Below are 23,215 nucleotides of genomic sequence, written 5' to 3'. Positions count from 1 at the left end.
CTGTTCCCAACGGATAACTAACCGTAGCCGTTCCCACCGGAAAACTAACCGTAGCTGTTTCCACCGGAGAACTAACCGTAGCCATTCCCACCGGAGAACTAACCGTAGCCAGTCCCATCTCAAGCTCACTGGGCGGCTTTTCCTGCCAGGGTTAGGCACTCACACTCACTAGAACCCTCAAGGCCTCTTAGGAAAGACGCTTCATTTCTTTGGATTTATCTGTAAAGTTGGAACTTCATACACGTATGAACCATCTTCACACCCAAAATATGAGGAATCTCTTAGTCTCTGGAAATGTCATGAATTTTCTCCAGTTATACAACACAAACATATCGTAGCAACTCATAGGAAACAGCAAGGACAGCACATGGTTTGGTTGCTTCCCTTCAGGATGGTTTTTAGTTTCCACCCTCAGAGCTGTAAGATGCTGATCTCCTTTACAACCCAGCTGCGTGGTTCTGGAACACTAGGGCCTGCTGATAGCTAAGACGATGCTTTGACACCAGATGCAGACACACTTCCCAGTCCTGCATTTTCAGTTGTCAGATGCTGTGTATTTATATTCGTGTGCATGTGTGTGTGCGAGTGCGCACATGTGTGTTTATGACTGAGAAAATGCTGTCTCAAAGACTATGTCGTGGAAATTTTCATACACTATGTTTGTGTATTCCTCTCTCTGTAGTGTTTTTGTTTGTTTTTTTTTGTTTTCTGAGCTTGTCCTGGATCTAGCTCTTGTAGACTAGGCTGGCCTTGAACTCACAAAGACCTGCCTGCCTTTGCCTCCCGAGTTCTGGGATTAAAGGTGTGCACCACCACCGCCTGGCATAAATGTATATATTCTTAAGAAAAACTCAGAGGAAAGGGATGTTGTGAGATAAATCTGGTCAGAATTAAATATGGTTGACCGAAGTGAAATAGTGCCAGAGGCTCACCGTGAGGCTCACTGTGAGGCCTGAGGTCCCGCCCCAGCCCCGTACCTCCACACTGCTCCTGTTTGGCCTATATCCTGGCACATGTTCATTGCCTTATTTCTAACTAATGTGTGTGTTGCTTGATTATGCTGACATCATCAAACACCACACCCTGACCATGGCTGTCTCCGAGTCCATTCTCTCTTTGTAGTACAGTTTAAATCCATCCTTTTATCTCTTTTTAAGAATACATTTTTAGTTCATCCTTCCATCTCTTTATTGAATTCCCTATTCTCTGGACACCATGTCTTCATTTTTAAATCATCCACCATTTTTATCACATTGGCTTTCAAAACGGGCTTCTTGTTAGGAAAATGTGTCAAGAACCAAACTCTCAGCTGGGCGTGGTGGCAGATGGATGTCATCCCAGCACTGGAGAGGCTGAGGTAGGTGGATTTGAAGTTGAAACCAGCCTGGACTGTAGGGCCCTATCACAAAACATAAGTGAACAAAATTTAGCATTCCTGGGAATCTTCAGATGAATGCGCACAAATGGAACAGCAATGTAGACGCCATTTCATGTTATTCACAGGCCTGCAGACCCTGTGCCTATAGACGAGGTAGGTCTATCATCAGGATGTGCTGGAGGAGTCTGAGGGTCACTAGAGGTAAATACCCAACCATGTCCACGGATGGAATGGGAACAGTGCTGGGGTTCACACCTATCTCAGCTTAAATATCACATAATTCCTCCCCAATGGATTGCAGCTATAGGCATTTTCCGAAGCTCTGAGCCTACTTCTGAGGGTAGAAGGTAGAGGTGTTCCCAGAAGCTCTGCTGAAGGAAGTCTTTGACTCCACTGAAGCTGAGACATTCTGAAAAGCCAGATCCATCTTCTGCAGACACAAGGAGCCAGCTTTTCCAACAGGATTGATTATTAGACCAGCAAACAAGACTCTCATCAAAAACTGGTATGCCCATATGTCTAATCTGAGCATTTGCACAGAGCTGCAAACTGTGGGGCTCTTCCTTGCTAGATGAGTGAGCAGTGGACAGGAGACCTGCCGGAGGCAGCAGATGGTTGGCAGAAGTGGCAGGCACTTCCTGCCCAGGCCTGTGGGTTTTGCAGAAGCTATGTTTGTCACGATTGTTTTATTCAAGACCACATCTCCCTCCCAACCCTTGTGTTCTTTGCTTCTCCAGTCTTTAACATGGGAGCAGACTTGCTGAGAAGCTGAAAAGCAAAGACTTTGCCTTGCATTTACAGGGTAGCATTCAGGACTGCAGATGGGAGAGCCGGCCCCTGTCAGCAGTGAAATTGTCCCCTTTGCCAAATTTTGAAACTCGCTCTCGCTTCTTCCTGCAAAATGCAATTTTGGGTGCAGACTGTATTTTGTCTTTGAGAAAGAGAAATAACTCCTGAATCTCTTTTTGAGTTTTCCTTTCCCTGTTGGTGTGTTTAGCGTTTTATTCTCCCGCTGCCTCAGCACATTGCTCTCCCGTCCCCTGATCACATGACTAGACCAGTGGAGAACATGTTTTTTTCTCAAGGGAATAAAATTTCAACATCTCTAAATTCAATTTCTGCTTTTATTGCTCAGTGAATTCTGAAGGCAAGCTACCCAGAGTGTTAGTGAGTTGAAAATTGGTACACATTGGAATCTACAGCTGATCTCATTTTTTATGATAGCTTTTGACTACTTCAACATGAATGAAGTTCTCAGGCATCTTGGGAATCCAGGGAAGTTTATTTCGAGTGGCTTTAACACATTTCTTATATTTATTTAAAATTTTGTTTTTACCAGCCTAGAGTTAATTAAACCAAATTAAATGAGTTGCTTAGGAGAAAATTAGTGATGATTTCCCTCTGCTGGCCAGCTTCTATGCAGTTTGCATTGGATATGGCGTCTAGAAGTCTTCATGATAGTTATCAGTGATGGACCTCATCTTATGGGAGCAGGGTTTAATAAGACAATGGTTAAAAAAATTGAAGTAGCAAGGAAAGACTGAACCTCGTGGTTTCATTGAAGAAAGCACAGTCTTGCATCTCTCTAAGGCAAGGCCCACTCAGCATTAACACCCTTCACATTTTCCTAGCACCACCGTTGGGAAGAGAAGAATATTCTAGAGGCAAGAGGCAAGCAGGATGCCAGTTGATTGGTGGGGACTGTGTTTGGAAGGGAAGTGTTTCATTCAGGGAACCTCCGTGACTATGAAAACATGTCTTTAGGGATCGTCTAAGATTCAAACTTGAGGTAATAACAATGGGATTTGAAAGAAGCGGTGTAAATGCTCGTAAGATTTTTTTTTAAGATTTATTTATTTATTAAGCATACAATGTACTGCTGGCAAGGAAGGCACCAGGTCTCATTACAGATGGTTGTGAGCCACCATGTGGTTACTGGGAATTGAACTCGGGACCTCTGGAAGAGCAGCCAGTGCTCTTACCCTCTGAGCCATCTCTCCAGCCCAGATTTTTGTAGGAAGAAGTGAGATACTTGTATTTGTCTTATAGGGCAGCTGTGATAATTAAAGAAAGTGATATAAATCTTTCGAAGAGTGAGGGAGCACCAATTTGGAGGGGGTACTGCTGCATTAGCAGTGGGGGAAGAAGAGGCAGCTGCAGTGGAGCAAACCTGAGAAATCCATCACACCGCACAGTTGCGTGGAGAAAGACGTTCTGACTCCAGGGCTCATGTCTTGCTGTTGTCTTCAGAGACCTAAACATGCAATGTTGTCTTTGAGAGCATGGAGCATAAAATTAGCTTCGTTAATTTACTCACTGGGTGATCTTAGTCAAATGTCATCTCTCTAATCTTGAATTTAGCTATGAGTGGATGTAACAGTTTTATATAAGAGCACATTTATTGTAAGAATTTCATGAAATAATGCCAACATAAGCATGCAGTAAGGTTGTTTCATTTTTGTAAGTTATTGGCATTGAAGCAAAGCTTAGAAGACAAGTGGTCTCCAGTCTTCAAATGAAGCTAAGTGTATTCACCACTGTCCTCACCCACCTCAGAATAAGAGAGGAGAGAACGGATGTGGACCAGCTCCATAGAAAGTAGGAGAATTTATAGGAAACATCAAAACATACATATCTGAGATCTTATTTTTATTTTATTTAACAGGCCATTGCTATCTAGCCCAGACTGACTGGTGCTGGTGACACTCCCACCTCAGGCTCTCAAGGGCTGAGATTACAAACATTAGAGCCACCGTGCTTGGGCTATAATTCAAGTTTCAATCTGTCTTTGTGAGATAAGAAACTATGTAACAATTCAAAAATGGTCATTTGAGAAGTTCCTGTTTCTGTTTCCCTCTGCAGAACTGGACTCACCCTCCCCATCTTAGGCACACCAGTGTCTCCTGTCAGGTTGATTGTTGGTATAACACCCACCTCTGCTACAGATAGACAGACAGACCAGACAGACACACAGACACACACACACACACACACAAACACACCTCAACCTCCTTCTCTGCCAAGGGACATTAAGTTCATGAATTTTAGTTTACAGGAACTGCATTATTTTAGAGAGGCAAACCTGTTGGCACACAGGCTGGCCATTTAATAAAGTACTTATCCATTCTAATTGTTGCCATTATTTCATGTATAAAATCATCAACAGACCTATCATGACCAAAGCAAAGCAATACTTTGTATGCACACAGAATCATTCTTTTTGTGTTTGTCTAGGGATGGATTAATTAGCAAATAGAACTATCAGAGAATGTTGGCCCACATTGCATTTGAGAATAACATAATAAAAGGCCATTAAATGGGTTTGATTAGGACGGAAGCAATCACAATTCTCATAGCATTTGGATTCTAAACAATCCTTTAAGACCCCACTTCTGCCCTGGTTTTGTTTCTGTAAAGGAAGGGATATGTATGGGGATATCTGGTTTGTGTAGGGTTGGATTACCAATTTAATTACAAATAGATTGTTTGGTTTCTTTAAGTCTCCATAAATCTTTAATGGACATTGTTAATGTGGAGCTCCATCCCCAGGAACCAAACTTTGTCAGCACACATTCCAATCAAAGATTGTCTGATTCTTCAAAACTGTTTTAGTTTTTATTCATTATGCTTAGAGCTTAAATATTTTCCCAAAATAGAAATAGGCTTGTTTATACTTTTCATTACATTTGCAATGTGTGAAATCCCAACAGTGGAGGAAGCACAGAGAGGGAAATGATGTGATGCTGTTCAGAGCCGGCCACCATCATCAATCCCTTTGAAATGCTGGTCTTTGAAAGTCTCTCCTCAAGCCTGGCAGTATCCAAGAGCCAGGATGGAGTCTCTGTATTTAAGGAGTGTCACGTGGAATCAGGTGTACTTCAACACCAAGGTGGAGAGAGTTTGACTTGGAGAGAGAGAGGGGGGGGAGGGAGGGAGGGAGAGAGGAGAGAGGAGAGAGGAGAGAGGAGAGAGGAGAGAGGAGAGAGGAGAGAGGAGAGAGGAGAGGAGAGGAGAGGAGAGGAGAGGAGAGGAGAGGAGAGGAGGTCAAACCAGTGTGGCCCAAGATGAAGGATGCACCTGAAGACGTAGTGAGTTACTGACCCTATCTGTGTCCTGCAAACACTGGGCAACCAGAGGGGAACTGGAAATGGATGTAAGCACTTCTTTAAGGCTTCTTCCAACTCGGGACTCTAGGATCCTATGAAACAAACCAGTTATACAGTGGCTAGCAAATCTTGGTGTGAACGAGAAAGTTTTATCTGAGTTTAGCTTTCCACCGAACCTCTCCCCGGGGCACATCTGCTCTGTGTGATGCTAAAAACACATTGTGTGGAGCCCAAATCTCAATGCTTCGTCTAGCCAGGTGGCTATGTTTGTTTCTCCAGTTTGTACTTTTGTTTGAAAACTGTATTCTTACAAACAGGAGAGGAAAAAATGTAAAGAGCCACAGTGGTGATTTTTCAGCATTTAGATGAAACATGATCGTTAATGCCAGGGACAAAGTCTCTTCCCTACAAAATGCCCATAACAATATGGGCTTCTGCCTACCCAGATAATCATCTATCCTGATCATCTTATTATACATGTTATTCATTCAGCAATAGAATAAGCCCATTGGGAACATCTCTCACCAAACTTTTGTACAGTATGACCAAGTCTGTGAAGTGTTTTTAAGTTTGAAAAATAAGAAAAAGAGAAATAGGCTTTAAATATGGAAAGGTGAATCATTAGATTTAGGTCTTCAGGGAAGCACTGGAAGTTTGAAATAATATAAGGAACTGATACCTTTACACAATCAAAGGGGGTTTTTGTCTTTGTTTTTTAAATCAGGATAGGATTGTTCTCCTTCTGTATGCGCGCACGTGTGTGTGTGTGTGTGTGCGCGCGCGCGAGCGCATGCATGTGTCCTGTTGCATGTGTGGGCATGTGTCCTGTTGCATATGTGGGCACGCATTCACATACATCTGCACATACAATTTTAGCTGCTGTCTTCAGATGCCGTCCACGCTGGTTCTGATTCAGCGTCTCTCACATGGCATGGACCTTGCTGATTTGGCTAGGATCTGCCTGTCTCTACCTCCCCAAGTGTTGGGATGAAAGTTACATGCCACCAGCCTTTTTATGTGAGCCCTGAGATTGAATTGAGGCCCTCACACTCAGAGAGGTGAAATAAGCTACAATTTTCAGATCAGTCAAGCCTTAGGGACCATTCTACTTAACTCCTCAACACCTCATTACACCACAGAATCTGGTGCTGATTCTGTTTTAAGGGTTGATGCCTGTGGTGTCACTAAGCATTCCCTGAAGATAGCGTCTCCATGCAGTGTGTCACACAACAGTTCTGACTTAAAATCTTTCTTCCCTCTTTTCCCCAAATGGTCCCTCGAGCCTTGGAGGAGCGTGTGTATAGATGTTGCGTTTGTGGCTAAGCATCCCATAGACACTGACTCTCTTGCACTTTGATCTGTGAGTTTCCATGTTAACCACCATCCCCCACACAGAGATATCTCTGATGTTGTCTGTGGGTTGCCCTAATCTGTGCGCAGAGAGGTGGGAATTTAGAGGGTAGTTTGACGTTATGTCTGTTTAGCAGAATATCCATAGTAGATTCTTCTCTGGAGTCTGTGAGTTCCTGAGCTGTGGGTTCATGGCCAAATTTGCAGTACCTACAGAGAGGACCTTACATCAAATCAGGACGTATTTGTTTACCCTGACATTGTATGCCTATGGGCACATCTTGCCACAGCAGTCAAAGACTGCTGATGGCTTTTCTCCCAGCAGCCTTCATAGTACCATTGGTTATGAAAGCTGTGAAGCCTGGTTCTTGACTACGTGTGCAGCACTACTGGGCAGGTGTTAGCCTCTGCTTGTGTCTATATGTTGGAGAAAAGGTAGTCAAAGTAATGAGCTAATACATGTGGGAAGCACAGTAAGGACCCATCCCTCATGGCCAGCGTTCACTCTAGATAATGCCAATACCTTTACCTTTACAGAAATGCCCTCATGGTAATTTCAGGAGTAATGTTAGTGAATTATGAATTATGATAACAGTGAAATAACAAGGCACTAGTCATGTATGATCACAGAACTCCTAGTTTCTGAGGCATTTAAATAGTTATAATTTTGTTTCATCAGATGTTATAGGTAAATAGAAAATATTATTCTGAATTTTAGAGATAAGAAGAAGACTAATACATAAATTCATTGGACATACCATAAATATATAAAATTATTACTTATATAACAAGTACTTAGTCTATTATATATAATACTTTATATAATAAATAATTACTTATATGATAAAAATAAATCAGTTATGAAGGAAAGGAAACAGAAGGTGGAGTGTTTGAGTCAGACTCTGCACAGATACCTTCTCCCTGCTTGCTGGAGCAAGTGTCTCTCTTCTCTAGGCCCCATTTTCTCTTCTGGAAAGCAGAGACAGTAGTTCCCTGAAAAGCCTTTGGTGTTTCCACCATGCCCCAAACTGGGATGTCGTTTCTTATCCAAACCTACCAGGACTTGGGCTCAACCTCCCATTCCTGGGGTGTCCAGAAGTAGGGCTCCCAACCTCTCTAGAATCCTGGCAAACTGAAGGTTCCTTTGCTTACATGCTCCCCTTACCTGGAGACTTTTTTCTTTTCCATGAAGACCCAGGTTATCAATGCTTAGGATGAGAGTTTTCTTCCTTCTGACTGACTCGGAGCCAATGGCTGACCCCCTCCCCTCACTGTGCTTTGTTCTTCAGTTGTGTCTGGGATGGTTTCCTATTACCCTCACCTGCACACCGCAGCTCTGCCTGTCTCTCCTCCACCTCTTTGTGGCTCCTCAAACAGCAAACCGCATCTTCAAGTCTGGTGTTCTAGCCTGCCCAGTTTCCTCTCCTCCCCACATCCCCAGCCTCTAGGTCAGTGAAGGCTTTGTAGTAGAAACACTTAGCAGATGTAGAAAACTTCACTGAATTGAAGGATCACAATAGATTTACCCATCAATAAGTACAAGAATATTTGAGGTGCTTAGTAGAGGAAAATTAAGAGTTCACGGAAGTTACTAGTGCTGGGAAGAGTCCTAGCCTATTCCAAGGGAACAGGTGTATCAACTACAGACCCCCAGCGGTAAGGCTGACATCCAGGACATCTTCCAGTCCTGGCAGTTCACAGCGCTGCCATTGAGAGAAGTTTAAACTGAATGAGCTCAACTCACCGAGCGCAGCCATGCTCACACCTTCACGTCACATTTCTAGGTATGCTTAGGGGAGAACCCTGTCAGAACTGACTCAGTGTCCCTAAAATAACCTCAGGTGGGAAACAGACAGCTGACGGGAGAGTGCCCAGGCAGGAAGAGAAGGGTGGTGTGTCCCTAAAAGGACCTCAGGTGGGAAGCAGATAGGAGAGCGCCCAGGCAGGAAGAGAAGGGTGGCTGTGATGACCCAGAGCCTTGGCTACACTGTTTCTGTCCACTGACTCTAAGTGCAATCCCCTTGCTTCTCACCCACCCAGGGTGTGAAGATAGGGCTGATAAGGGTTCACAAATCATTCCCTTCTCGGAACCAAGAGCTTTTTATGAAAACACCCATGTGGTGAGGCTGTGATGGGTGAACACGTCTGAAGTGTTTCCTGCTTCTGTTGGTAATGGCGCTCATCACTTACAGCTCTTAGTCCTTCATTCATGGATCCAGCTCACACTGGGCTTCGGACTGGCTCCCACTTATCACTCTACAAAGCCCTACAGGCGACGCACACCAGATTGCAAGGCCTGCAAGTCACCTGAACAGCCTTCTAGTCCTTAGCCACAGGCTTTCCTGCACTCCTCAGCCTTGACCTTCTACAGGGGCTGTAGCCAAAGAGCCAAACGTGATGACGTCATAGCCTGGCTGCACACAATGTGTGTTTCTGTCCAGTATCAGTTCACTCTGTAGCACAGAGTGGATTCTTCAGAGAACAGGGGTAGCACAGGGGTCTCTTCCCCACATATCACTTCACACACAGACTTCCCTTGTTCCCTTCGGAGGTCCCCCTTAAAGAAGGACTGCCAGCGACACACAGGGGAGGTTGGCACAAGCAAGACAAAAGTATGGTAATGATATCAGATGCCAAGTCAATTCAGGACATGTGCTCCACTATGAAAAGAGGAAGAGTGGGGATCTTGAAGTACATTTGATTTGGGGAAGAAAAAACATGTCCAGAATTAAGATCCACATTCAATGTCAGAAGAGGAAGGTATTTAATCTGGGGCCTCTTGTGTGCCTTATCCACTGTACAGGGTGAACGATTAAATTACCCATCCTTTATCTGAGCCTTAAGGGAAACTGGTGGAAAAAAATGAAGCAAGTTTCCTTGTTCACTGAACAGTGGCCTCTTTTCTGAGGGCTCTAGGTCTGTTCCACTTCAGTGTAGTGTGGAGAAGGGGTCAAACTTTGGGATCTTGCTATGAAGTGTTTCCACAGGGTTAAACACCGACTTTCAGACTTTTGTGGCTGCATGCGGCAGTAGACAGCCCCAGGTCAAGGGCACTGTGCTCAAGAAATCTATAGGATTGTGGCAAGTTTGTGTTCTTTAGAGCTGAATTTTCCTAAGTCATATTGGAAAGGAGCAAGCGTGTGTGTGTGTGTGTGTGTGTGTGTGTGTGTGTGTGTGTCCGTCCGTCCATGCTTGTATCTGTGTATATCTGTGAGTACCTTTGCGTGTGTGTCTGTGTTTGTGTATGTATGTGTATCTATGTGTCTGTGTGTTCCCTTGTCTGTCGGTATCTATACCTGTATGCATCTGTGTGTGTCTACGTTTAAATCTGTGTACACATATATCTATATGTCTGTGTGTCTTTGTGTCTATATATATGAGTTTTGTGTTTATGTTTATCTCTATGTATGTGCGCCTCTGTGTGTGTGCATACCTGTATGTCTCTGTACATACATGTGTGTCTGTGTGTCTATGTGTGTGCGTGTGTGTACCTGTGTAACTGTGTGTGTGCATGTTTGTATCTGTGTGTGCCTGTGTTTATGTCTGTGTTTGTGTGTGTGTGTGTCAGTGTGTGTATGAGTAAGTAGATAGAGGGGGCTAAGTAGAGTTTAAATCAGGTGACTTTCATGATTAAAGTTAATCATGAAACCTTGGGCCGCCTAGGTGCCTGTTGGGAGGGCGTCCCTAAAATCTACCAGAGTCCTCCAACATGGATGTCAATATTCTACTTCCAATTAAATCAGATTTTTCTCCAAACTTCACTGTCTGTAGAGCAAAATTGCATAAGGTCATGTGTGTGTCCTCATTGGCTCCCTATTATCTGTCTGTGGGTGGTGCCTGTCGATGGGTTCAGTAATGCAGATACTGAACTGTTACTGTCAACAGAAGGTCCTTTAACGCTTTGTAGCTCTGGGTCATTTTAATAACAGTAGATAATTATTCAATGCTATAAAATGCCACTCTCAATTACTGCCTCATGGTCCAATACAACCGCTTGAGTACCAGCCATCAGTCTACTTTCTGGTAGGGAGGAGGAAGTCAAGAAAAGTGTGCCTCTTCTCTTTAAGGCTTTACAGAAGTCCCACCACTTCTGCTTACTTATAACTGGCCAGAATTTTCTCACATAGCCACACTTAACACAGAGATCTGGGAACGCAATGTGTTAGTTGGTATCCAGCCAGTAATGAGTTCTGGTACACAGAAGGGAGAGTAGCTGTAGGAGCCATGATCCTTAACTATTGTGCTGGGATTGGGAGTGACCTTGTGATGCCTGTTCTCTCTGTGAGTTACTTAACGTCAAGGAATCTGTTCAGACTCTGCCTGAGGGTTATAGTTATTGTGACATTCAGACTGTGAAATACCAGTCAATGATGATTTACTGCATTGTTTTGTATTTAAAACTGAGAAATCTCTCTTCTGGGTCCGATTCCAGACACCCATGCCGGAACTGGTGTTGTGTTGGCCGTTCTTTGGCTGACTCTGTCACCCAAGAGAAATGGGGGTGCCCCGCGTTTAGACTCCTCATAACCAATCAGCCCATAGGGTGTATGCTGTAGAATGATCACTTTAAATCGTGAACAAATTGCAACAATTTTCTTGTTATTGAGTCAAAATGTTTTTACTGCCTGGACAACATCTTTTGCATAGAGTATGTTATCAGCAAGAGCTGATTGAGTTGACCTTCATCATGAGGCTGAAGTATTTATCTTGTGTATAAAGGAGAGCATCTGGTTGTTGAATGGCTGTGGGTGATTATGATGCACATAGGAACCACAGGGGTCACTTCTCTGGTGCAAATGTTTCTGCTGACTGCAGCGCCTGCATCAGGGAGTAGGAAACCCTGCAGTGTACACAAGCGCAGCGGTATTAATCAAACCTTATCCGACCTATACATAAGGACTGATTTATCATGAAATCCATGGCACTCACACATCACCATGTTCACGGCAGCCTTTAATCTTCCTTGAGCCTCTCAGCTAATGACTTGGTGATAAATAAGAGCCTTGGGGTTGTTTGCTTCTTGTTTGAGCTGAATTTCCTGTGATCTGTCTACCATGGGAAATTGCAAGGAGATCCTCAATAGACTTTTGGATGACAATTTATTCAAAGGAGCAGAATGTATACCTTCTATTTGTCCCTGTTTCTACATTCCTAGTTTGTTTGGAATTAGTGTGGCTTTTTTTTTTTTTATTTTTCATTTTGGGCAGAGATTTTAATTTTGTTTTGGATTTCTTTCTGATTGTTTTTGTAATGCATTAAGTTGGGGGAAAGGTCAACGTTTACATATGTATAAGGGCAGTTGCTGTATTTATTCAGAGTTGATGGCATCTGTTTCTTCCTTTCTGCTAACTAGTAGGAGGGAGGTGTTGCACACATCCTCTGCAACTTAGGGTTTGCCATGACTGTAACAAGACTGATTGTAAAATCACTGTGATTTTAGCAGCTTTTAAATGTCTATTTGTAATGTAGAATGCAACATCACCACCAATCAGCACTGATCCGTGCTCTCCGCTGATGTGGTAGGGCCTGGGAGGCAGGAAAGCAGCACAGTGGGTTCCAAAACTTACAGCTGAAAGTACTCTCTCTTTCTCTCTCTTTTTGTTGTTTCTCCCTTTCTCCCTTCCCTTGTTAGATGGTACCAGTGTGAAGGAGCAGGCTATTACATACTCCATACTACCCGACAGGGGAGAGAAGGCTGCCCACAGGTAGACCTGGTTCAGCCAATCAGACCAGCGCAACCTGCCCACAGGTGATTCCTGTTTGTGAAAACAAGGGAGTTGTGGTAAACTAAGGGTCACTTCCTTACACATCAGGACTACCGTCCTCCTTCTGGCATAGAAGTCACTGCAAGCGCAGCCATTTCCTTCTAGAGTCTAGATAATGCTTTGCATTACTCACCTGTAGGAACACTGCCTCTGCTAGGACAACTCTTTGACCCTAACCACAGCATCCCTATGCTGGTCTCTATCCACCAGCTTTCTGTCCCTTCCGTAATCCCAAAGGAATTCAAGGAAGTCAGGAAAGATGAGAGCATCCTCATCAACTTCCCCTTTACCTCACACACAAGCACCAAGACACCTTGCTGCTGCGTGTCCTCAAAGGCTTAGAGCCTTCCTTCCTCTTTTTTTGGGGTTCCTGGTCTTGCCTCCCTCACACGCTCATGTAGTTTGATGTTGACGCGCCCATCCTGGATGGAGGACATCGTTTCCCTGCTTGTCACTCGGCGTAAGTAGGTCTTCGTCTGCAATTTCTTCCCTTGTCACTTCAGCTCCACATACTTTTCCTTTCCCTCTGGTTACAGTCCAAAGGTGTTTACATGTAGGAGAGCAGGGAACAGTAATATTTTTTTCCTTTACTGAAATTTTTTTCATGCAGTATATTCCGATCATGATTTTTCCTCATCCAGGTCCTCCAAGATCCTCCCTATCCCCCCCCCCCATGCCTTTTCTTTCTCTCTCTCTTTAGAAAACAAATAAGCAAACAAAATACAATTATGGAAGGCTGTGTAACCTTTTGGACCTGGGCCTTCTTGTGGGGCTGATGGGGCGTGTTCCCAGTTCTGCCTGATCCCTGTACTTCCAGGTTTGCCAAGAATAGAAGCTAAGAAAGTCGATAGCTAGGCTGGGAGTCACCAGGCTATCTCTGTAGTCACTTCTCTTGTTTTTGTGACCAAAATCAAATAGAAAGCAGCTCCTGGGAGGAAGGATTAGTTTGGTTCATGGTTTGGGAGGACGCGAAACCTTGAGACACCTTCATGACCCAACCATGCCAGCCTCGCTCTCCCTCCTGAAGCTCATCGGGCTCCTAAAAACTGATGCTGGGACTAAAGATTCTGATGATACCTGAGCCCCGGGCGGACATTTCACATCCAAACTATGACAGTCACCGTGGCAGGAATGTGAGGTCACATTGCATCCACAGTCAGCTTGCTTTGTTCTTGTCTGCGGATGGTGCCACCCACAGCCAAGATGGGTCTTTCCTCCCAATTTACCCAATCTAGAAACTCCCTCATGGACCTCTCAACAGTTTCTTTCTTCGGGTTGACTACCAATAAGAACCAGCATCAACAATTTGCTGCTTGATTGACAAGGTCATAGGTCACTGACGAACTTATGACTTGGATGTGCATGCCTGTGTAGTCAGATTGGACGGCAATGGACAGAATCCTTATACAAAATATATAGAGAAAGACTCGTGGTTATTCCTTCAGCTGATGTGATGGCTACGGACTTTCCCTTACAGGGTCCTAGAATTGTAGACAGGGTAATAAATACCGTATCCAACACAGCTTAAAGGGATTGGCTAACTCTCCTGAGCACTTACCTTGGGCCACACTCTCAGTTTTGTTCCGAGCAATTCAGACACACCATCCCTTTCAGGCTTACACACAATCATACAGCGTGTTCTAGTTTCTGCTCTGCCATTGTGAGAAACAGCAGTTTGGGGAGGAGAAGATTTATTGGCCTCACACTTTCAGGACACAGTTCAGCACTGAGAGGCGTCTAGGCGGGATCCATGGGGAAAACACTGCTTGCTGGCTTTCTTATACAGGGGATGGATATGGACAAGGATAACAAAGACCAGAGGCAACAAAACACAAGCTACTTTCTGAAGGGACCTGTGTCCGCATGATGGTGCAGGGAACATGAAGGAGGAACTGAAAATGCACCATGGTTTATGGAGGAAGAGATGCCCCAGCAGGGTTTCTCTTTTTAGAACAGAACCGATGCTGGAGAGATGGCTCAGCAGCTAAGAGCACTGGCTGCTCTTGCAGAGGACCCAAGTTCTGTCCTCAGGACCCATATGGAGGCTCACAGCTGTAACTCCAGTTCTGGGGGATCTGATACCCTCGTCTAAGTCTTCAAGGGCACCAGGTACATATGACGCACAGACATGTATCCAACCCCATGCACAGAAAGATATTTAAAGAATAAGAATCACTTCAATTTGTCAGTTAGCATATGGATGTATTTTTTTTCTGTTTTATTTTTTTGCGTGCTGACATTTTAAAAATTAGGGTAATGTTCAAATTAATTTCTTCAATTTTTGTTAAATTGAGAATTATTATATTATAGCAAGCTTGCTTTAGATACTGTATTAAATTTTTGTTATTGGCTTTTAAAATTAAAGTATAATTTTCCCTTTCCTTTTTCTCCCTTTACCCCTTCCTATTTCCCTGTCCTTGCTCTCTCTTGAAATCATGATTTCTTTTTCTTTAATTGTTATTAATATATATGTTCACACACATATGTGAACACACATATATAACCTTAGTCTATTTAGAGTGACTTGTATGTATAGAATTTCAGGGCTAATCATTTGGAATAAGTATTTTTAATGTTCCTACTTTTTTCTTACACTATTTTGGAATATGGATTGTTAAATGACTTAATGTTCAAATAAGGCATGCATATCCTCCTGGAGAATAACCACTAGAAGAGGAAGTGAAAACCCACTGCAGTACAGAGTGTCTACAGATACCTATCAAACTCTGTGGGAAGAACTGTCGACTTCTTCTCGGAGAATCCCCTGCCTCTGGGCAGTTCCACACAGGGCTGCTCACAGCTTTGGGCACTACAAGCAGCTTCCTTTGCTTTCTGCGATGACGCTGTGGTTTTCAAGGAGAACACCAAGTCTCCTACTTCACAATGCGAAGTGAAGACTGCTCTGGGATGAGAGCCATGCTCAGCATCAGGTTCCATGGTTTCTGCTATGAAAGCAAGCAGTCCAGGTGTGGTCACACAGGTCAATAGGTGATGGCTCTCCACAGCCTTTTCCCAGGGGCTTCTCCTACAAGGTAATTGACTTCACCTTGAACTCTCTTCCTCCTCAGACTTTTACAGCTAATTATTACTTGTGATCCTCAAATGTGTGCGAAAGTCTTGGGCTCACATGGAGGGGAGGTGTCATGCTTCACAAGACACCATCCACCTCTCTCAATCTTAGGACAATGTGAAATGGCCCCTGTGGCAGGCAGTGCTGGCTCAGGCCTGCCACTGTGCCTTTAAGAACTTAGCCCTTCTTCTGCAGTCGTCCTCACAATCCTTCTTTGCATTTCCCAGGAAGCCCCAGATCTCCTAAATCACTTTTATAGATCCCCTCTCTAAGCTCTCAAGGCATCGTGAACTTATGTTAATGCAAGAAGCATAATGACAATTTATTCTGTTTAGAATGCACACTGGTGTTTTTGCAAAAGCAGAGAATACCACTGGATACACCAAGATTCAAGCAGTGGTCCTGGAGTCACAAAACCTGGAGAAAAGGGAAGCATATGGGACTGTGAAAGAGGCTGTGCACTCCCAGACACTCCACAATGGAGAGGAATGTTGATCTGTCTGGAGTCAGGCTTATGGCAGCCAGGGCCAAGGCCCTTGAAAGGGAGGCCCTCTTGCTCCCTCTCAGAGTGATCTGGGTTCTGAGAAGAGCAGGAAGGAGCAGGGAAGCTCTGAGGGGTTGAGAGTGGTCTCCATGTATGGTGGGCCAGAATGATAACTTCACTCCAGAAAGACCAGGATGGAGTTAACAAACCTGACAAGAGGCTATTCCTTGCCTGGGGTGACTTACCGTCCTTATTCTCACTATAGAATAATCCATAGCAGAGCTCATGAGGTTGTGGTTCTTGATCTAGATTTGAGCAACTCCCTTACTTCACTGAAGCGCCATGATCAACAACATTTGCCTGTGAGTGGAGCTAACCTCTGCTTACAGATACTAGGTGAAAACACAAGCCCACTCATTTGAATACCCTGAGTAATCAGGATGCAGTATCCCAGAGGCATCGACAAACAAAATCCGATGGACATCTGGGGCTGATGACAATAGCCCTGGCCAGGTCCCCGGTCAGCTTTCATTCTGGTCATTAATTCACATTCTCTCTCCCTTCCCTTCCCTCTCCTTCCTTCCCCTCCCCTCCTCTGCTCTCTCCTTTCTCTTTTTTACTGGACAATTTATGCTCTGGGCTGTTTATAAGTAGATGAAATCTTCCGATCTATTCTTGGGCTTCATGTGGAACAAACATGAGGAAAGTGGATTCCGGACAAACCTTTACTAAAATCCAGCTTTGTTACCATAAAATCACCGCACTGCTCTGAGCAGTTGGCCCTGTGACTAAGAGCAGACTCTCCCTAAGAATGAGCTGCGAGTTCCAATTTGGGGTGAAGACAGGCTCCACTGTGGTCTCTTCTCCTGTAATTAGATCCCCTTTTTACTGTTTCTGGTCATCCCAATGGACTCTCTACCATGCCATAATTCTTCAAGGTAGAAATCAGACCATACATACATACATACATACATACATACATACATACATACATGCCTGTATATTATTATCCGGATTATGAAAAGCCACTGGCCATGAGGGGTTTGTTTTCCCATGTCAGCATCCTAAAGTCCCTACATTTCCCTTCAATTCCATCTCTATCACGTATATTTAGTTATTAATTACTAATTGATCAAATGGCTAATTTCTCTTTTAAGTGTCATGTAAATAAAATTTACCGTATTTCCTCCTCAGAACAATGTCTTCATTTCAGATAATGTTTTGCTATTTTTATATAAAAAGAGAGCGCCAAGTTCATAAATGTTAGAGCTTAATCAACAATACAGGCATACTTAGCTTGACAGCTGCAGTACCAGAAATGGCAATAAATACTGAAAGTTACACATCCGTGATATTAGCTATAAATTGGTAGTGTATCATTATCCCTGTGTGGCTTGAATCCAACTCTGTACATCCTGTCGGTGACCCTGGGTTACTTATCTGTGTTTCAGTTCCTCCGATCTCATGGGAAGATGGTATATTTAAATGAATTAAGATTGGTAAAATGCTTAGAACGATGCTTACCAGAGGAAAAATACATTATGATTATGGTTTTTCAAGGAAGGAATCAAAGAGAATAATTCATATTCAAAAGGGTTTGAAAGGGGCCAGTGAACGGGAGGCAGAAGAGGGGTGGGCAGCTATGGGAGAGCATAATTGTAATAAGAATACAGGTGACTAGGGACAACAGAAGAGAATTCTACAAGCTTCCTCTCAGGCCTCTTCAAAACATGAAGCTAATGTTTACATGAGTCCTAGACCTCTGTGTAGACTGTCCCAGCACTGAGATGCCAGGACCGGGATGGAATAAGCCAGTTAGTTAAGGAGTCCGTGCACACAGGGTCCTTGAACTACAGCATCTCACAGACAGATTAGCACAGGGTTCAGTCCACAGAGGCAGTGCAAATATGAAGAGGGACGCTTAAGAGAAATCCCATACTAGCTCAGAAGTGAGTATAATATAGGGATATTTATTTAGGAGTAGACTCACAGATCACAACCCTCTGCTGGAACAGGGAACAGCAACCGAATCCCACAGCCACAAAAGAGGCGGGACAGGCGCTTTACATAGGCATATATAGTATAAGGGGCCATGCCCAAGTGGGTGGGTAACTTAACTGCTACTGGTGGTAGGAATTCCTACAACACCTCCCCTTTTGTTTAAATAAGAAATTTCTAAGTCTAATACAAAATTATATGCAATAAGAACAAATATCAGGCATAAAAATTAGAATTACAACCAGCATAAACAATATCAAGCAAGAAACATGATAAATGTTTCAATAATTATCCTATTCTAAGAGTTTAAGTCTTGTATGTAGATAACTTGGCCAAGTCATGAGAGGAAAGTTAATTACATCTATCTAGTCTTCAACCTCATCAAAGACCCAAGAAGAGAAATAATATTACTTGAGTAAGCAGGAAGTGCAATCAAGCAACTTCCAAAATTTGCAACAAATGTCAGAGACAACTGGCTACCTGGGCAAGCACCCAAAGTCTTATTTGCAACATTGGAACAACCAACTTTGGCTAAGGCCTATAGTAACTGACCATTTTTAGAGGCAGGAAATTTTTCAAAACCTTTGTCTTACCCTGTCTTGGCAAGATTTGACAGTCTTTTTTCTTGTATCCTGCTTGTCCTGTCCAGATATCATGTATTTTGTAAGTGGTCAATGCACAGGCAGTTCCTTTCCCAAAGGTATGTTTTGCCAAGAAGAAAACAAGTTCCAAGTGGAGTTTCTTTGGTGCTCAACATTCTCTCGGAAATAGATCAGTGCTACCAGGACCAATCGTGTCTCACTTCAACAGAACCCTAAGTTATTTAAATGCCATATTCTACAGCTCTTTGAACTGGTTGAAGATTATCTATCTATGCAGAATAAATCTCTATGTATCAAAAGAACTTGATTAGTCTAACTATAAGTATGACAAACATGGATGACTATTGACCTATGAATCTTAATACCTATATAACTTAAAGACTAAGACTTCATATTAGAATATTAAACAATCTTTAAACAACTGTGCAACAAATGAGGACAATGATCTCAAAATGTAAATAATGTTTAAGTATCTTTATCAGAGGTAGAAATGTATACTGCAATATGATAAATGTATCCTAAAATTGTATTAATATTATACAAAATGTCTTAAGCAGAGGTAGAAGCATATATGCATACAATATGACAAAATAACTTTGCCTAGATATACAAATATGCTAGACTAAAATAGGAACATATTCAATATAATTTAAGTTTGTATCAATATACAAGAATACATATCAATGTAAATTGCCTATAAATAACAGCTCATAAGTATTCACTCCATTACTCACTATTATTATTAGTGTGAGTAAGCTCACACTTATCTATTATCCCATCCAATTTCCTCTTCTTAAAAAAAAAGAGATCCCTGAGTTTACATAATTCTCCCCATCCCCAACCCTATACAAATTATAATCAACCCCTAAATGATGTCTCTAACCCTGACTTTGTTGAGAGAGAGGACATTGTCTTCTAGATTTACTTCTAGCTGTCATGGGGGTGAAGTTCTTTCTATGGGATCCTGTGAAAGTAAAATGATGGTTAAGTTCCAAGATTACTGTCTGGTATAATTGCAAACAGTCTCTGAGTATTTGGTAGGGTTTTTCTAATCTATTATCAGATCCACAAATAGAGGTGTCAGTCACCCTCAAACCTCCAGCAGCCACAGGCTCCTCAGGCCACCCACGGAGGAGACCCAGCACTGGCTGTGTCAAGGGACTGGTATGTTGACACACTTGCCACAGTTGCCACAGTTACCACAGGGAAGTCGACCTCCCACTCGCTTGCATGCACATGGGAGGGTAGTGTTCAGTGTCTCACCTGGGTTCTTAAACATGTCCTTGATATATCTTCACAAGACGCCCTCATACTCAGAGAGAAAAGGGTACATTGCATTTAATGGTGGGGGAAACACTTGCCACCCTATGAGATTACTGGAAGTCAGACTGAGGGGCTTAGTTCGAGGAAGCCTCTGTCAATACAAAGGCTGAGTTCCGCTGTGAAGAGCTGAGGTATCTAAGAGGTCCATTTGCAGTTGACTGTACCATTTTGGAGGTGTCCTGGGAGGCCGTGCATTTGAGGAGTTAAACATGAAATGATATTAAAAGCAAGAAAAGCTTCAAGAGGATGCTTCCACTTTATAATTCTCCCCTATCCAAATCCCAAGCTGGCCATACACTTCCAATCTCCAGCCTCTGGCTCCCAAGCGCTAATGAACTTTTAAACACCGCTTCTCAACATAGTCTAAAAGCTTAACTTCTAGCTTAGAGGAATGGATCACAGTGGTCAGAGGAGGCTGTTTTTCATGAGATGCTCTTCCCAGAGTGCCCCATTCTTAAAACAGGCAGCCTTCCCACTTGCAGCTAAGCATAACTTGCCACAGGGTGCATCTGGTGCTGGCTGATGGCCGGCTTCCTTTCTGAAGTCCTTCCTGTTGCTGCACAGAGCCTCAGCCTGTGTCACTGCTGACCGCGCACAGTGTGCCATGCAGAGGCTTACTGAAAGGTACAGCTAGCGGGATCAGAAATGCTGATGGGTGTGGGAGAAGAAAGGCCCTGAACCTATGTTTTCAGAGTGTATTACATTTTATTCAGGGTTGAACAAGTGCTTAGTGACCCCTCTAGAGACAGAAATCATTTCACACGTGGATGTGGAGGGAGCAGAGTGTCTCACATTCTTAGCGTGATGGTAGGAGAGTGATGGTCTTGGGAAGACTAAAGCACGTTTCTTCTTTACCATGCCCACTGTATTCAATTTGTGGGCTTTGGCTTCCTGCCAACACGTTCGAGGAAACATCATCTGAGATAAAGAACCCAAGAGTAGCTCTGTCCTCTGACACCTCTGTCTGTCCACAGATCAGGAAGCACACCAACTATGCTTCCAGCTCCACCTCCCTGCCCCGCCCAGGCTCCTCGGCTCTGATGTGGAGTGACCAGCTGGAAAGGTAAGACAAAGGGGCAGCCAGCTTGACTGAAAAACCTTTGTCCTTGACTCGGGTCGGTCTGCTGATATGAAGGCAAAAATGCCTCTGAGAATCAGAAGGTAAGAACTGAGGGGATGGCTCAGTCTGTGAAGCTTGCCTCAAGCGTGAGGACCTTGTTTCAACACCCAGAACCCATGCCAAAAGCCAGGTGTGGTGTGCGCCTGTAATCTCAGTGATGGAGGGAAGGGGGGAGATAGTAGAATCCCTGGAGTTCACTGGCCAGCTAGCCTGGACAATGAGAGACACTGTCTCAATCAAAAAGGGGAAGTTACCTGAGGGCCAGCACTCAAGATTTTCCCCTGACCTACACACACACACACCCATTTTGATCCAGGAAAGCGAAACTCGACAGAGAGGCTTTCTTTTGTGAAACCCTTCAGACACCTCCTTCCACAGAGACTGGTTCCAGCTTGGACTTACGACAAATCAGCTCCTCTACCCCGCCGTTGAGCACTCATAACAAGATGCATAATAAGTGTTTTACGACCGAGTCAGTGTTTTAATTAGACACCAGAACCCAATGTCTTGGCCACATGGTCAGCACGCTCTCAGTTCCCCTTTGGATTTGATTTGATTTGTGTGAAATGTGTCCTCCAGTGAACAAACACTATGGAAAACAGAGCAAAGTGAAGAGCAAGATGCGTGGTTGACGCTGTTAAATTAAGAACATCAGTTCTCCCCCGTAACACTGTCTTCCGTGTGTCTGTTAGGGACTCCAGAGCCATGGGCGGACTGAATGGAGTCTGCCAGCTTGATTGTACTCTGTAACCTATGTCCAAAAGAGAGGATGCGAAGAAAAGGGTTTCACTGTTTTTAAAGACAACACACTCGGCTTGTCAAGTAAGTGGAAAGCCAGTGTGCTCGCTGTATTTCATTCTCTGGTTTTCCGGATGTGAAGAGTAACCTCTTCTCAGTACACGGTGTTACTGTGAATGTGGACGTTCTAGAGCCTAATATCTCATCTCTGCCATTTATCACCTCCTGGCTGTGGTAACTCAGAGAGAACTGGTTCAGTTTTACAAAGGAAATAACTGAGTATGTTTCTCCATGAAGTTGGAAACTAGACCAGCAAGAATACGCTGGTGGACTCTGGGAAAGCTTACAGGCCGTAAGGCTGGAGCTGGGGAGAAGGCTCAGTGGCTAAGAGCACTGGCACCTCTTGTGGCGGACCTGGGCTCAGTTCTCAGCATCCATGTTAGGCAACTCACAGCTGCCCGCAATTCCACCTCCAGGGATCTGACTCTTCTCTCTACGGACACCAAACTTATGCACATGTGCCCTTCATTTAGGATCTGTGAGATCAAATATGCACACCCAGACATACCGTGACTCTGTTCTTCCTTGTTACAGAGCATAAAGGGAAGACAGGGTAACTTATTTCCACCTCTGTTTTTTTTTTTTGCTAGTTTCATCTTAAGGCTTTTAAAAATATCATTTATTTTGTTAGTGTGTTTATATGTGCATGTGTCTGCGTGAGTAGATGTTTGGGTGTGTGCCTGTCTGTCTGTCTGTGTGTCTGTCTGTCTGTGTGCCTGTCTGTCTGTGTGAGTAATGTTTGGGTGTGTGTCTGTCTGTCTGTCTGTGTGTCTGTCTGTCTGTGTGTCTGTCTGTCTGTGTGCCTGTCTGTCTATATTTGCATATGGAAGCCAAAAGAGGGTAATGAGTGTCCTCTCTGTCACCCTTACTGATTCCTCCCTTCCCTCTGCACCATCTCTCCAGGTGCTTTACTCATTCCTTTAAGGGAGGATCTCTCCCTGAACTTGCAGCTCATGTCCTCTTGGCTGGAATCAGCAAGGCCTAGAGAGGGCACGGGGTGTGTAGTATTCCTGGCTTGTTCTGTGTGTGCTGAGTTCTAAATTCTTGTCATGTTCTTGCACAGCAAGAAATCTTAACCCTAAATCAGTTCCCTAGGCCCTTGTTTTTAATTTTTAACACAAATTTGACTATAGTTTTGCCTTATTAAGGAGATAAAAAATTAGGCCAGGCTCTGCATAGAGACTTTGGAAAGTGGAAAAAAATGGGAAACTCTGGGGATTT

At 43.7% G+C, this 23,215-nt stretch overlaps 1 protein-coding gene across 1 annotated transcript in view; it reads left to right on the top strand.

Annotated features, from left to right (window-relative positions):
• The window catches only part of Ptger3 (prostaglandin E receptor 3), a 61,422-nt gene that overhangs the window by 33,049 nt on the left and 5,158 nt on the right, over positions 1 to 23,215 (top strand). Inside the window, exon 3 of the mRNA XM_005357455.2 lies at positions 21,051 to 21,139. Coding sequence (XP_005357512.2) covers positions 21,051 to 21,139 — 89 coding nt within the window. The remainder of the gene's footprint in view (positions 1 to 21,050; positions 21,140 to 23,215) is intronic.

This window comes from Microtus ochrogaster, chromosome 21 (assembly GCF_000317375.1).
Source record: "Microtus ochrogaster isolate Prairie Vole_2 chromosome 21, MicOch1.0, whole genome shotgun sequence".
Classification (NCBI taxonomy): domain Eukaryota; kingdom Metazoa; phylum Chordata; class Mammalia; order Rodentia; family Cricetidae; genus Microtus; species Microtus ochrogaster.
This window is presented reverse-complemented; position numbering and strand designations above follow the sequence as displayed.